Source organism: Babylonia areolata, chromosome 10 (genome assembly GCF_041734735.1).
Source record: "Babylonia areolata isolate BAREFJ2019XMU chromosome 10, ASM4173473v1, whole genome shotgun sequence".
Classification (NCBI taxonomy): Eukaryota; Metazoa; Mollusca; class Gastropoda; order Neogastropoda; family Buccinidae; genus Babylonia; species Babylonia areolata.
Window position 1 is genome coordinate 11,339,062 of NC_134885.1, and position 15,781 is coordinate 11,354,842.

The 15,781-nt window shown below is 38.4% G+C and overlaps 1 protein-coding gene across 1 annotated transcript; it reads left to right on the top strand.

Annotated features, from left to right (window-relative positions):
- The first annotated feature begins 1,265 nt into the window (after window positions 1-1,265).
- Window positions 1,266-15,194, top strand: LOC143286449 (synaptonemal complex protein 3-like). Its single transcript, XM_076594019.1, has 9 exons — window positions 1,266-1,405; window positions 1,932-2,208; window positions 4,920-5,010; window positions 6,437-6,471; window positions 8,628-8,745; window positions 9,330-9,429; window positions 9,821-9,919; window positions 11,311-11,415; window positions 13,688-15,194. The coding sequence occupies exons 2-9, from the start codon at window positions 2,082-2,084 to the stop codon at window positions 13,739-13,741; spliced, it is 729 nt and encodes a 242-aa protein (XP_076450134.1). The 5' UTR covers window positions 1,266-1,405; window positions 1,932-2,081; the 3' UTR covers window positions 13,742-15,194.
- The last annotated feature ends 587 nt before the right edge of the window (window positions 15,195-15,781 follow it).

Below are 15,781 nucleotides of genomic sequence, written 5' to 3' on the forward strand. Positions count from 1 at the left end.
AACAAGTGAAATGGATCGATTCGAGAAAGAAGTCGGAACGTTGCGGATCTAGCTACATCGAAAAAATGTTGCACATTCAGCTCTGAGTTTGACACAGCCAGGTGCCGACAAAAATCTTGAAGTGACACGTGCCTCTGATACAGAAGTGATTGGGTTTGAATCTATCCGGTGGTTATGAACCCGCCACTCACTTCCGTCACACGTGCGTGGTCCTCGAAGCTGTCGATTTCCTTTGCGCAGTCTCAAAATTAGTTACCACCCTCCACTCTCCCCTATCTCACATGCTTCATAAAAGTCATTTCCACGACACTGATGATCAGTTACAGAGAAGGCAGACACTACAAGAAACAGCACAGATAAAATATTTGAACAGTATTCCGGCAGAAAAAATCTCAGAAACTTTATATTTAGTAACAGAGTAACAAATTATTGAAACAAATTAACAAATAATATCAAACGTGCACAGGTAGTATAAATACTTTTAAGAACCACATTGATAAACACCAATGATGAGTTATTGACCGGCAAAAACAAAATACGATTTTCAGTGACAGATAAAATGACTGACTGCTAGTCCGGCAACGACCTCAGCTGACCAACAATAAAAAGCAGTAAATCTGAAGGGGCATAAAAAACCAAAAATGGCTAACTCGGTTTAACAACGCCCCAAATCCTGATCCTGATAAAATGACAAACTAACAATGTAAATGGCGAGCCAGCATCGCCGTCAGTTATGGCAATGCGCGCATCAGTGCAGAGAAGCCCGCTCCACAATATCAATCAAGAGTTGAAATTGGCTAAACATTCAAACATGGAAACATGCAATGCAAACATAACCAAAGCTCAGGCTTACTTCGTTGCAAAAAAACCGATGGAGTTTCAGTGGCAACTAAAGCCGACTGAAGAGTCGCGCCATGGACTGACTAGAAAGAGTGTATGTGAGCCGGTCGGGAGACTGAGAAGCGGGGACCGCCGTGCTTTTGTTCATACTAGTGATAAAAATGCACATCAGGGTATATGACTCAACTCAGGTTCACCCGGGGTTCAGGTTCAGGTTAGGGGCTGATGTTGATCATCGTAGCCTCACGGCTTTTTACGCCCCGTCTCATTTATGATTACCACAAGGCCTCACGGCCTTCTTTGTGCTATGTCGTTATCAGTCTTGTCTCAGTCTAAGTAGACCCAGTTACAATTATCTTGGACCATCAAAGTCAAACCAGATGTCTTTTAAAATTTTGTGATTATCGATAACTTACCGTGTGAGCATAAGAAGTTGAAATTGGCTTTTTTTCGCGACCTGCCCACACTGAGGAACTAAATACAGTTGTATTGCTACCTGACCATGTCCTTGTACTCGTGAGCGGGCAATCCGACGGGCGTGCTGAGACAGATCGCGACATTCTCTGTAGGGTACTTTGAGAAATTAATGTGATAAAATTTTAACATAACAATGCTTTTATTCCTGGTTACTTTCTTAGAAGAAAGATTAATGTTTAATTCGCAAGCAATTTTATATTTTTCGTCTACAAAGGAAACACAAATTAATCAGTAAAAGACTGAACCTGGCCGACCGGACGCGACGATTCCCATAATCTCCCCCCCAGACCATGTTATGACAATTGTTTTTTTTCTGGTTGTTTTTTTTTTCATTTGCTGTGACTTATGTTGTATATCTGAAAAATAATTTCCATGCGATATATATATAGATTTTTATTCTTTTTCTTCCAGTGAAAAGTAGATCTGATGCTGTGGGCATGGAGTGCTTTGTCAGTACACTTAAACTTTTGAGAAAGATCTATTCCATGTGATTTTACCCTGTTTGTCATCCCTTTTGAAAAGCCCAAAACACATTTTTTTTCCTTGTCTTCTTCATAAATTTATTATCTCATCCATTTGTTGTGTCCATGATTTATCATTTTCTTTATTTATAGTCGATTTCAGCGGCCTCAGTTTATCAACGAACTAAGCGATCACCCGCGTGAAAACTTAAATGTCGTCTGGTTCGCTGGGTTGAGAGGAGTTGAGCAACGGGTACGTTCTTATGCTGGGCTGCCTGTCCAGTTAGAAATCTGAACAGTGAGATGCCACGACAAACCAAAAAGGTTCAGCGTGAAGATCCATCGACTCCACCTCAGAGAAGAAACCCTCAGAATGTTGCTGATAAATATTCTCCGAAAAGTGGAGGAAGCAGTCCAAATCTTGACGACGGTATGTTGGCAACTTGGTGAGAGAAAAAAAAAAAGAATAAAAAAAATCAGGGGGTTAAGCTTATCAAAAAGCTTTGCATTTTGTGAACTTTCGACGCTGAATTCATCAGTTATATTACAAAGCATAAAATAATTTCTAAGACATAACTGCTTAAATATTTAAGTTGCTTCTTTTTCCGTAATACCCAAAATCAAGGTAAAGATCAAAATGATCAATCTCAATAATTGTGTATTCACAAAGGTCAGTCCCAGCTATTCATCTCAATGTACATAAAGTAAAAAATATTCCTTCCAAAATATTAAAATCTGTATCTGGGTAATTTTATCTGCAAAGATCAGTCATAAAGTGCATATTCATTTGTCCAAGCTGGAGTGAAACTGACTGCTAAGAAAAATATTGTGATAATTTGCAGCAGATGATGGAGCAGACTGACACACATAGCGCTGCACGCACACACACACACACACACACACACACACACAGATAGGGATATATATAATACATGCCTGCATACAGTGCAAAACATGCATGTGCATGGAAAACGTGTGCATTTGTGTGTATGTGTACCTCTTGTGCTCTCACATTCATTTGATAAAGATTTATGTTTACTGCTCTGTGTGCATGTATGTGTGTGTGCATGTGTGTTTTCTACTTAATTGTTTTGTGAGAGTTTTCATTCTGGGGTCCTTTCATGACAAACTGGAATGATTGATAAGTAGTCATGTAGTTGATTTTATTTGTTCACTTAGCGTTCAGTGTACTATATTAATATGGTAAATGAGAAGCATAGCCTGTTTTGCCAGATTAGAAAGTCTACAGTTAAATTTGCAAAATCTGTGAATGAGTTCAAGAACCTGATTGACAAACTGCCCCAGCTAGGAGAACTATTTTATGGCTATGATGAGTAGAAACCCCATTAGGCACGACCGACCTACAGAAAAACAATCAATACCAAAACTAAGAGGGGACAAACATTAGACCTCGCGGTCTAGGTGTAACCAGACACCGTCCCTACTACTACTACTATAGAAATGATTAATTCATGTTGATAAAATTGACCATCTTATAAAGAATTAAAACTAAACACAAACTTGATGGCTTTAGAATATTTAAATCATAAAAGAATGCTGGAGTTTTGATTAAGGTCATGCATTCTCCACTGTTCTGACAGATTTCTTTAATGAAAGTGATTTCGGGTCCACTGGCCCAGAAACTTGGTTTGGTCGTGGGGGCTTTGCACTGCTGAATACATCACCAACATTCTCCATTTCTGGCACTCATGTGTTAGGGCCTGAATTACAGCAAAGCTCCTCTCTGTCTACTCAGATGTTGTCTGCCCACTTTTGGTCTCTGCCTCATCTCCTTTTCCATTGCGCTGTTCCCTGAAGGATGTCTTGGAGAGCCTGTCGGATCTTGTCACGCGGCCATACCACCTCATTTTCTTATTTTTCACTGTGGTCAGGAAGTTTTTATACTGACCCTATGTGCTGTTTGATATTTTTTTCTTACTTATTCATTTGTTATGTTGTCTTTGTAGGAGATGCCAAAGTGTCATCCTGACGCACCTCATTTCCACTGTCTGGATCCTTCTCTGAAGCTCTGCTGTAAGAGTCCAGGGCTCAAATGCATACAACTACAAGAAAATGGAGAGAACCCGTGCATACAGGAGCTTCAGCTTTGTTTTCACATTAATGGTCACAATAGCTGAGTGGTTAAAGCGTTGGATTTTCAGTCTGAGGGTCCCGGGTTTGAATCTCAGTAACAGCGCTTGGTGGGTCAACATGTGTGTAGACCTGTTTGTGCCTGAGCCCCCTTCGCGTGTATATGCAAGCAGAAGATAAAGTACGCACATTAAAGATCCTGTAATCCATGTTAGCTTTCGGTGGGTTTTGGAAACAAGAACATACCCAGCATGCACACCTCTGGAAAACAGAGTATGGCTGCCTACATGGCAGGGTAGAATCGGTCATACACGTAAAAGCCCACTCGTGTACATATGAGTGAACAGTGGGAGTTGCAGTCCATGAACGAAGAAGTTCGCAGACTGATGTTCTTGTCTTTCTATGAGGGCTTTGTCTTGCCAGTGCTGTTACAGTCTGTGCAGCTGTTGCCAGTATTTCAGCATTGGGCCCTTCTTCACTGACGATGGCACCAAGGTACATAAACTGCTTCACTGTTGCCAGCTGATGACCGCTAACATTGATGCTGGTCTTGTCTGGGTCTTTGCTGTTTGTCATGAGTTTCATCTTCTCATCACTGATCTCCATTCCGTACTTGATTGATGTTTCATCTAAGCAGTTCACCAGATTCGCTAGTTCTTCCTCACTGTCAGCCAGCATATCAATATCATCAGCGAATCAGAGATCTGTGATGGTATGTCCTCCAATGTCAGAGCAGCCTTCCAGAGCATCTTTCATACATTCCAGGAAGATGTTAAAGAGTGTAAGAGATAGAAGACAGATTTGATGGACCCCACCTGATGTGTGGAACCAGTTGCCAACAGTTCCTTGAATGAGGACTGCACTGTTGGCTTTTGCATACAGTTTTATGGTGTTGATCAACTTTCAGGTATAGCAGACGAAACATCAACCCCCTGTAAATTGTAACATAACATGTATATTTGTTACCTTGGGTCTGTTCCTACAATTGTTAACAGTGTAAAATATTGGTTTGATTTTATTTAGGATTCATTTTGTGTTTTATTCTTTTAGACATGGAAGATTCTAAAGGAATCCTGGCTGGACGAACAGGAAAGAAACGAGCATTTGAGGAAGAGGACTGTGGACCAAGTGGAGACTTTGGGTATGAGTTTGAAGTTGAATATGCTGTACATTGCAGCTTTCTTTATCAACAGGGCAAACAGTAAAGACAAAATGATAACACTCAGTTAGCATCAGACAGCACTACACATGCATATCAGAATAAAGAGTGCAGAAACACAAGCCATTTAGCTTTGTGGTTGACGAAGACAACCTCACACTTCAGACCTCTGCATGCAAGATAAACTACATGTGTTGCCACATAATTCAGCTGGTGTTTATGAGTTAAAGTTGTGAGAGACTTGACACGAACATGTGTCATGTTGTAATGGTGTCTGTTAGACAATTTTGTCACGACACCTGAATCTGAATCAGTGCTTCCCAAACCTGTGTATATTTCAACAATTGCACATGTCTCGTTTCCATTTTCATTTTCATTGGTCAGTATAAATATCCAGTCCTGATCACAATGATACTACTTTGTTCTCTTAGTCAAGAGCAAGTTCATGAGATTTGTCTATGACACATTTGCATTGTAGACAGGGTGTTACTGTTTGTCCTAGAATAAATGCTCATTTGTTGGAGGATGGACTTCATCCATTTGGAATAATATATACTGTCACTGGAATGGACCAGTCAAGATCTACAGTATCAGCTGTTGTGAACATGACGCAATCTGTTTGCATCACATATAGAGGTGCCTCAGCTGTATACTATACAGCTGAAGCGGTTCATTTGTCAGCTTCTTAACTTACATCAAAATATGTGAGTGCATTGAAGGAGAGCTCAGTGACAAATGAAGGGACTAAATAGAAATGGCAAAAAGATATAATTAGTTACATATATCTGAAATAGATTTTTAAGAAAAGCGTATTTAATCAGAACTCAGAAGCATTAACTCTAAGGTAATGTGTAAGTTTAATTGGGAATAATGTACTAATTGAGCTGAAAATTAAGACATGTGAAACAAATGATCAGAGTGGGGTTTTTTGTTTTTGTTTTCTACTTTGTTAGAATTGGGAATCCACAGATCCATTCTGAGTGAAGTACCACAAAAAAAAAAACATCTTCCTAGTGGCTGTTGCTTTTGCAAATTACAGGAAAGTTTTTACATGTTGACCATTACCTCAATTCATCAACATTTTGCCATACCCATCTTTCTCATCCAGGCTTGGGTTAGGCAATGTTGAGTTTGTTTGTTTTGTTGTTGTTGTTTTTTAACGCCTGTACAGATTCATTACTATGCAATATATGTTTCATGTAGGTTTTTGGTTACTTTGTTTTTAGAATTTGTGGCTGGTAGAACTTGCGCAAATTTATTAAAAGTGTGTTGAAAATCTTGTTAACATACACTTAAATCTTGCAGCATTTCTTAGTGTGGTTTGAAGTATGTGAATTGGGGCATCTAACATGCCTTTTTTCAGTACTTTCATGGTTTTCAACATGTTCGTTATTTTCTTCTTTTGAAGGTCTGAAATGCAGAAGATGTTGGAAGTTTTTGGAGGTAAAAATAGCTAATTTGAACTGGGAAGACCAGAACACCATTAACATAATTAAACATGTGTGCTTCGCTTTTTATTTATGCATGATTTTTTTGATTTTTTTTTTTATTGATGATGCATTTATCAGTTTCATTTGTTGTTGTTTTTTCTATGTTTTTGATATGTCTTTTACATTAATTTCTCTTGGGTTTTCTTTACATCTTTCATTGTTTTCATGATTGACTTGTAACAGTACACTGTTAACATAATTAAACATGTGCTTTGTTTCTTCTTTATGCATGGTTATTCTTTATTTCTTCTTGTATTGATGATGCATTCATATTTTGTGTGTGGTATTTTTTTCTATGTTTTTGACATGTCTTTTAGTTCAGTTTCTCTTGGGTTTTCCATACATCTTTCAGTGTTTTCATTATTGACTTGTAGTTGTAATGGTCATATTCATTACTTTTCATCCTGGATAAATGGATATGGAGACAGTAAATTTGTTGGCGAAGGTAGATGTAGTTGATTGAAGTTAGTGGAGTTGTTAGAGCACTGGACTTCTGTCCCAGAGGTCAGAAGGTGAAATCCCATTGGTATGTGCTGGGAGATCTTTCTGTCTACATAGATATATGTATGTGAAAGGTGGTATTGCTTTAACTCTTTCCAGACGAAGGAATGCTCACGCATTCCTTCACAAAACGTATTCGGTTTCGGACGAAGGAATGGAATAGCATTCTCCAAAAGTAAAATTCCATCATGCGCTGTACACGTGATTTTGTGATTAGCCAAGCAGAGTGGGCTATTCTGGGTCACTCCACAATCGAACAGTATGATTGGTTAATATGGGATGTGTGGCCTGTCTCGCACACATGCTGACAAAGTCACTGACCGGTCGTCTGCTCACGTGCCAGCCTGTTAGCAAAGCGGCCTCTTCTCGGAATGTTGTGAAGCGAACAAGGCAGTGACGGCAATGTTTTAGGGTTGCCGAAGTACTTGAAATGCTACAAACTGAAGGGTCGGACATTGAAGAGGTGGATGATGGCGAAGAAGAAAGCGAATTTAATGCAGAAAGCGAGCATGGGTATGGTGATTCGGGGTGAAAAATTGGCAGTATTTTCTACATATGGCAAAACTGTAAAAATAAGATGAGAAATTTGATTTTTTTTTTTACATGTAATAGCTCAACACGTAATAAACCAGTTCTGAAAGTTTCATTTTCTTACACAGTATTTTGTATTTTTTGTTAATTTTTTTCCTAACCCTTACAAATGGGCCGTCTGTGGGGAAAAGCAAGGGAGAAAACTTGTCGTCCCGAGTGAGTTAACCATCATAAGTGTAAACTTACAGGTTAAGGTTTGGTTCAACACTGTGGGTCATTTGAACTGTTCACCACAGAATCAATGGGTCATTTTCAAAAATAATGGGTAAGGATAAATATCCCTTTCTGCCTCCTTTGGCAACCTGGGCCTTCTCAAATATCCCTCCAGTTACATTCATATTGTTTGCTTGAATCTGCTTATTAGTCATATGCCAGTGTTTCCTCTTTCATTTTCTGGTTTCGTTTTTTTTAACAACGTCATGGTTAAAGAAGACATCTTGATGGATGTCATTTTAATTGTAGGAAACTGAGAATAGAGAAAAAAATGCTCTGGTGATCCCAAACTGACCGTAATTTATCTAATCTTTAGACAAAATAAGAAGATGCTTGGCATTGACCTTGTTACTTTGATCATACCTTCATTTCATTTGATTATTATGAAAAATTGGCCTGAAAAGTTTTCAACCATTCTTTCCAACAGCTGCTGTTTTCCAACAGCACCTTGCCTGAATGTGACGAAATCTTGCCATGTTATCAGTTGTTCTTTTTTTTCTTGAGACATCAACCAGATTACCAATTACATCATGCTGAAAAATGAAGTTACAGAATTCCAAAGTAAGACAACAAAACAATTGAGATCTTGGCATTCTTCTACACAAACAGGCATTTAAATACTAAAAACATTTGTCATATTGAAGAAAAAAAGTGTTTGTGTTAATAAACATGGAAGAAAAATAGTGGGACATATAGTGATATACAAGTAAGATGAAGATTTATTTTGATGAAAGGATATATCATTGTTTTTATTTTAGAATGTCAGGTTACTTCCTGTCAGGTGTACTATTGGATTACTTACAGCTGACATATCAAAGACGATAGGCGAGAAAAAGAAACGTCTGGAGCAGTTCACACAGTCATCGCTAAAAACTACAGCCAAGAGAGTGGAGCAGATCTGGAAGGGACAGCAGTCAGAGAGGTAGAGACGTTGAAAAATCACCATTTTAAAAAGCATTGACTGTTTTCACACTTGCCATTGCAGGCTGCTTGTATTGTCTTGTTGTGTTTTGTGTGGGGGATGATTTCAGAGTGTTTATCACTAAAAAAAAAAAAAAATAAAAAAATGACATGTCATGGTCAGCAAAAAATGATAACTTGCTGCTTGGGTTGTAAAAAAAACACCTTTTTGTACACATATAAATGGAAAGTACTTGAATGAAAAGGAATAAAGGATGTGTGTGTGTGTGTTTTTAACTCTTGAAGCATCGGAAATGTTAATGCCTGTACTGTTACACTTACTTGAGATTGACTTGTAATTTTTTAGACAGTAAAAATGCAGTGATAATGCATTCTTGTTTTTCGGCTCATTTGCATGCAAGTCATTGAGTACAGTTCTTCATTTTTTGTTGGTTCATCTACATGCCTTCTTTGCTGGTGTTTTTTGCTTTCTTTACGGTTTTACCCATTACAGTGAATATTTTTGTTTTCTATTATTTTAACATGGACATTTGACTGCACAGTTAAGTGTGTGTGTGTGTTACATTGTGTATTTCATTTGTTCAGGACCAAACTTCAAGAGGAATACTGCAGGCAGGCAGAGTCTGTCTTTGCACAGTGGAATACTGATATTGAGAAAATGAAAGAGCAAGAGGAAAAACTTACCGTGAGAATACTTATTTTTGTGCGTGTGTATTTTGTTAGTATCATAAGTATGTGTGTGAGTGTGCAAGAACATTCTTTGTGTGTGCGTCTTTGTGTGTGGACTTATATGCGTGCTTGATGTGTGTGTGCAATTATTCAAGTGCAGCAGAAATTCTTGCAACAGGTGTAGTACAATGGACGGACAAGAAAAAGAATGAACAAGAGAAAATATCTTTTTCGAGTTTTTTGCAAATCAGTATTGCCTTTAATATTTGAGCACAGAGCCAGCGTTCTGATTGTAAAAGTAACATGATTCCACAGGGACATATCTTTTATCTTGATTATTTGAACAGAATTGAACAGGAAGGAATGCATATTTTCTTTTTAAGAAATCAATTTTGTGTGTTATTCAGAATCTTTTTAAGCAGCAGCAAAAAGTGTTTCAACAGACGAGGGTCATCCAGGGACAGAGGCTGAAGACCATTCGACAGCTGAACGAGCAATTTGTACGGGTCAGTATCTCTCTGATTTTTGTGATTTCAAATTTGCAGAGGTTTTTTTTCACCATTTTTGTCAGTTATGAAGTGATAGCAGTGGTATTGAGTTTGGATATTTCAATTTTAAAAAAATCCTCTATCCTTTCTTGTATTTATCATTCTCTCTCTTTATCTCTTTATAGTCATTTTGATTAGACGATGGACTGATCATGACACCAAGAGTTGTCTGTGGCAAAATTTCACAGTAAAATGTGTGTGTGTGTGTGTGCATGCGAGTGTGCTTGTGTGTAACTGAAGCCTGACTGAATGACGCAGGAAAAGATTGATGAGCGCCTAAAGGCTGCTGTCATTTGGCTCTACCCAGATAGCAGGCTGTTGTGAAATAACTATTTGTAAAGCACTAAGAGCTTGGTCTCTGACCAAGGATATGCGCTATATAAGTATTGATATCAATCAAAGCCTTTTTCAATCTTAACACTCCAGATTTGGTGTTTAACAGATCACTTATATCCACATAATGTCAGTTTTGACAACTGCAGATTTGATTCTTTACAATCTTGCTGTTGTTCTTTTCCCCAGCCAAAACCAAGAAATGGAATTGAATATTTGTCAAACATCTGTGTGAAATTCAGGCTGCTTGCCCTGGGGAGAGTGTGTTGCCACAGTGCAGTGACAGTGTTTTCTTCTTGTTTTCTGTCTGAGTGTATTTGTATGACTATCAAACTGGACATTTTACAGAATTTTTTCCAAGATTAGCTTTTAATGCCATGGATTCTTTTCTTTGTAAACTGGACCTGGAAGCTCTACAGCTGTGTTGAGGATCTGCAGTGTAAAGCTGCCTTTATCGCGGAGACTGTGGATTGTCCATCTAACGAATGAGAAGAAAGAAGATTTTGAAAATGGAGATTGAAGACGATTTTATAAGATATAAAAATAAATGCCACGCCTGTGGTTAGATTAGTGTCAAAGTCTTCACTGCTGGCAGATTCAAGGGGACTGTGTTCTGGAATGTCACATTGGAAGTCTCTGTTCTTGAGGAGATACTCACTCAAATCTGACTTTTCAACGAAATGATTATTGTTGTCAGTGGCAGACAATGATGGCATTTGTGTTGTCCTGGGTTGAATAGAACAGGTACCGCTGAGAACTACTGAAGCAACTCTGTAGCAACGTAGGGTCTCCTCTAGTGTTTGGCCCTGTGGCAGCACAGTAGTGATAACTTCCTGTGGACTGCTGGTGCAGGGGCTCTGACTGAATCACAAGGAGCCTGGGTGTGACTGTGTTTGTGAAATACAGGATAAGCAGTGAGAGGATAATGCCATAATCTTTTTTGTGATGTTAAAAAAAGTTTCAAGATGACATGGAATGATGAAGAAGAAGTAACCATATTGTTGCTTCTATTACAGGGTTTGGATGAGCTGGAAAAGAGTCATGCGAACCAGCAGAATTCTGTGCAGTCGGAGCTAAAGAAAGAAATGGCTCTGTTGCAAAAAAGAATCCTGATGGACATGGTAAGTTGATTCAGAATCTCTGAGCTTTTTTTATTCCTGCTTTTTAAAGAATGCACACACAGTTTTTTATCGATTGGAAGTGTGTGGTTTGAACATAGGATGTTCAGTCTGAGTTCCTTTGTTTGATCTTGGTGTTAGTGCCTGGTGGGTTAACAGTGGAGTTTATCCCAAATCAACTTACACATCGTTCTGCTAGTGCCTTTACCACCTTCTTCTGTATAAACATACAGAAGACCAATTGCTCAAGTTAAAGATCCTGTAATCCATGTCAGTGTTTGATGGCATATGGAAACGTGAACATACCCAGCAAGCACACGCCAGAAAATGGAGTATGACTGCGTGCATGGTGTGGTAAAAACGGTCATAAATGTAAAAGCCCATTTGCAGTTAACCAGTTCAGTGCCAGAGAATTTTGTATAAAAAAACTGCTCTCCCCTTGCCAGGGAATTTTTAGAATTCGGGGGTAATAAATCACAAAAAAAATCTAGCACAAAAGCTATGGGCGATACAGAAAGAAAGTAAACGTTTTTGTGAAGGAAAATGAGTGTAGATTCTGCCTCAGGGTTTTTTGGGTTTTTTTCCCCCCAATTAGATTGATTGTAGGTAACTGTTCAGGCATGAAAAGTCAAGATAGTAATTTTTGTGCAACAAAAAAGTCTATTTCCACCTCAACATAATGACAACCATAAAGAAAAGAAACAAAATACAGCTATGAATAGCATGCCTATTGTCAGATTATACCTGCAGAAGAAATTAAAACAGGCTCTAAGTTTATGAAAACAAATCACAGCTTGTGCAGACGTGTAAGTAAATCACTGCCCCAACAATGACAAAGGTGGGTAAAGTCAACGTAAAAGGTCAATCACGGTCTCAGAAACTGAGCTGGCAAGCTTTTTGACAGCGAAAAGTGTTTACAAGTGAGAGGATGAAGTTCTTTGATGATGTCCACTCCTTTCAAGTTGCATGTGGGGCGATTAAAGTGTCTGCTGTGCATCCGGCTTGCCACCTCTTCAAACAAGTTATCCATCTGATTCAGCAGGGGGGGAAAAGTGTTTAAAACAAAAAGCACGTTTCACAGCCAGTGCAGGTTCAGCACTGCGTTTCGTGAAAATCGTGGGGCATTGGCAGCTGTCATTTCCCTTCTGTCTGCTTTGAAATGTGAGTACACTCTTCCCAAAAGCCACGCCCCCTTGATGACCTCTGGCTGGCATTCAACCTGTCATCTTACATCACTCCTCTCCCTCTCCTCCCCTTCTTCCAACACTGGTTGCACATATTCTGTCAGTCATAGCCACTTACACTGTCTGATTGGATGGACGGACTGAATTACCATCAAATGGGCTGTCAGTTTCATCACTGTCGTTGTCAACCACCTTCGTTTTCAAACCAATCATCAGGCAAGAGAGATCCTTATCCATTGCGAAAACTGTCCATAATCACAAGCAGAGCTTTCAGAATTGTGTAAATCTGCTGACTGTGACTATTTGCTTTACTAGACACAGTTTTCAACACATTTTTTTGCACATGATGCAACCCCCTTTTCCATGCATGTATCACGTGGTCAGTTAGCAAATTATTATTGAGTGGAAAGGGAGCTTCTACCTGATGTATGTTCATTTAAATAGTATTTTTATAATCCAGACACATCAAACTAACTGTTCAGTCTGTTTATGTGAATTGAACCAAACTCCAATGAAGGAAAAATCAGAACATATGCAGGACATCAGTGGACACTATAGGCACTATGGCAACACTTGTTGTAGGACTTCAGCTGACATAGGCACTCTACTGGTAAAGAGAGAACATGGGAGTTGCAGCCCATAAATGCAAAAGGAAAGAAAGAAAGTAATCAGTACCGTTATCAAGATTCAAGAATAAAATCAGTGTATCAGAATGTATGGGAAGGGGCATAAAAAAGTGACCATCTCCGATGCCGTCTCTTCTCCACTCAGCTGAGGCTTGTTTTTTTAAGATGTTTTAACTTCCTTAACCACTACTTTTTCAGATCTGCAATCTTTTATATTGTTGCCTATGCAGTAATGCATTTTAACTGAATCCAAGAGACGACTACTTATACACTTGAGTCATGTCAAGTACATGTTTAGCACTTCTTTTTTTGTTGGTGTGGGGGGTCATTTATCATAGTAGTGTTATTTATCATATTGGTATTTTGATATTGTTATCATTTTGAAGTACCAGAAGTGTCTAATATCAGTTCACTTATTACTTTCTTACATAAAATAGCTCAGCTATCTTTTCTTCTATGTTGCAGCAACAACGAGAAGTAACCAACATGAGAAAGTCTCTGCAAACCATGCTGTTCTGATCCAGCAGTTGAGTTCACTTATCTTTCAGTATTGATTCCAAAATGTTTGGATTGACTTGCTTTCATATCATGCTGTGTTTTTGTTCTTGACTGAAACCCCCCTTTCTTTGTTCACAGATGTTGAGTGATGTTGACTTTAGTGATAGAGTTGGGTTTTTTTCACTGTGTTCTTGTGTCATGATGTACATTGATGAATTAAGTGTTTGATAGTTTGATTTAGCATTCTGTGTTGTAAAATGGGGAAACTGCTCAGTGTTAGAGTAGGTGGAGACCATTTGTTTCGAACATTAGATGCATTTTCTTTGTAATCCATTCAGAAAGTCAAGTTTGAAAAAATGGCAATGATTTTCTGTAATTCTTCAAGATAATCTTGGAACCCAGAAATAATCAACAGTTGTATTTATTTACCGTTCTTTGTGGACAACTTGTTAGGAAAGAGGAAGACTGTAAACTTAGAATGGATAAGATCTGGTTTCATCGTGTTCCATGGCCAGCTTCATTGTTAAGTGTGCTGCAGGCTTAAATGAGAAGACTTGATTTCCACTCCACAGATATTTTTGGGAGTGTTGCTCAGTTCTCTTGACCAACACTGCTGTTGTCTGTAACTAATAGGCCATTGATGCAGGAATATGTTCAGAAAAGAAGCATACAGTACAGCCTTGTTGCCCAGTCCCAGTCAGAAATGGATCTCCTTTACAGCATTATCAACATCATCATTATTACAAACAAGAGAAAGTGTCTCCCTGTATGTGGCCTTTCACGCCCTGCTCTGCTCCTATTCCATGCCAATGGAACAGTTGTGTCAGACTTTAGGAATCAGAAAACTCATGGCACTGTCGCTGTGCGGATGTTGGTGGAAGCCTCTGCTCTAAGAGAGGCTTTCACTCAGTATGATTTCATGACTCAGTTATTATAGCCATTAGAGGGCTTAGGAGGTTGTGTCTTTTGAATGCTGAAGAAGAGGCAACAAGTCTTCTCTGGCGTGTGGCATTATTGTGACTCTCTATGGACTGCTGAAACGACAGAATGAGCTCAGGTAATACCAGTGTATGGGGGATTTGTGATGTTGAATAAAGTCATGGGGTAGTTTAAAAAAAAAAAAAAAAGAAAAAAAAAAAAAAAGTTGCATTTTGATCGTATGTTTTAGTTCAGGTTTCAGTGATTGTGTTGTTTATGCATGTCAGGTAGAGTGTCATCATGAAATAGAAAACGAGAGCTGTTATATGACACAGTCTTTCCAGTTTTCAAAGGTAGTGTCATTGTGATAATCTTTTAAAAAAAACACCCATACTGACATTCTCCAATACAAAACTGAGAAAAAAAATAATAATGAAAATTTGTTGTAAATTTTAAGAAATTATATGAATTCAGAATGAATAGAAAGTTTTACCATTAAAACAGTAATGTCATCACTCTGACAGCACATTGTTCTTTTTGGCTGTGCTAATCAAAAACAAATATTTGAAAGTAAATATTACACATGCACCAGATTGTGTAACTGCCCTTTACTGTAAATAATTACCTGTGATGTTAAAACAATAGTTATGTTGCAGGACTATGAACAGTGTTGATGATGGCCTTAAAATCATGACTGAAGAACATGAACCCTTTCAGTGTCCCAGGACCAAAATTTCCCTCCCCTTCTGGCGTGCAAAAAATTGCCCCAGGATGGAAATTTCTGTCCACATCATTGTAGGGATTTTCCTATCACAAAATATATATTTATAATATCTATTGATGTGAAATTGTCAAAACTGGATAGTTTGTTCATTTCCCTTCGAGAAAATTTTAGGTTATATATATTTCTTTTAAAAGTTTGGATGCAGGATTTTTTTGTTGTTATTACCCTCCTTGACCAAAACATCTCTTGGCAAATAGTAGTCACTGAGCATGAAATTAGGTTTGACACTGAAAGGGTTAAAGAAAACAGCAGTGATGACCATGTTACAGGATACTGATGCCAAGACCAGAATTTTGAAGACTCAAGTATACTGTACAGGACTTGTGGAGACGTGAAACAAATTCCTTCAGAGCATGCCC

What these genes read in the sequence shown, in the direction of transcription:
- LOC143286449 (XM_076594019.1), top strand. Translation starts at nt 2,082, where the DNA reads ATGCCACGACAAACCAAAAAGGTTCAGCGTGAAGATCCATCGACTCCA. An exon ending in AAGGGACAGCAGTCAGAGAG is followed by an intron (nt 8,746 to 9,329) that starts GTAGAGACGTTG and finishes TCATTTGTTCAG; the next exon opens with GACCAAACTTCAAGAGGAAT. An exon ending in AAAGAATCCTGATGGACATG is followed by an intron (nt 11,416 to 13,687) that starts GTAAGTTGATTC and finishes TCTATGTTGCAG; the next exon opens with CAACAACGAGAAGTAACCAA.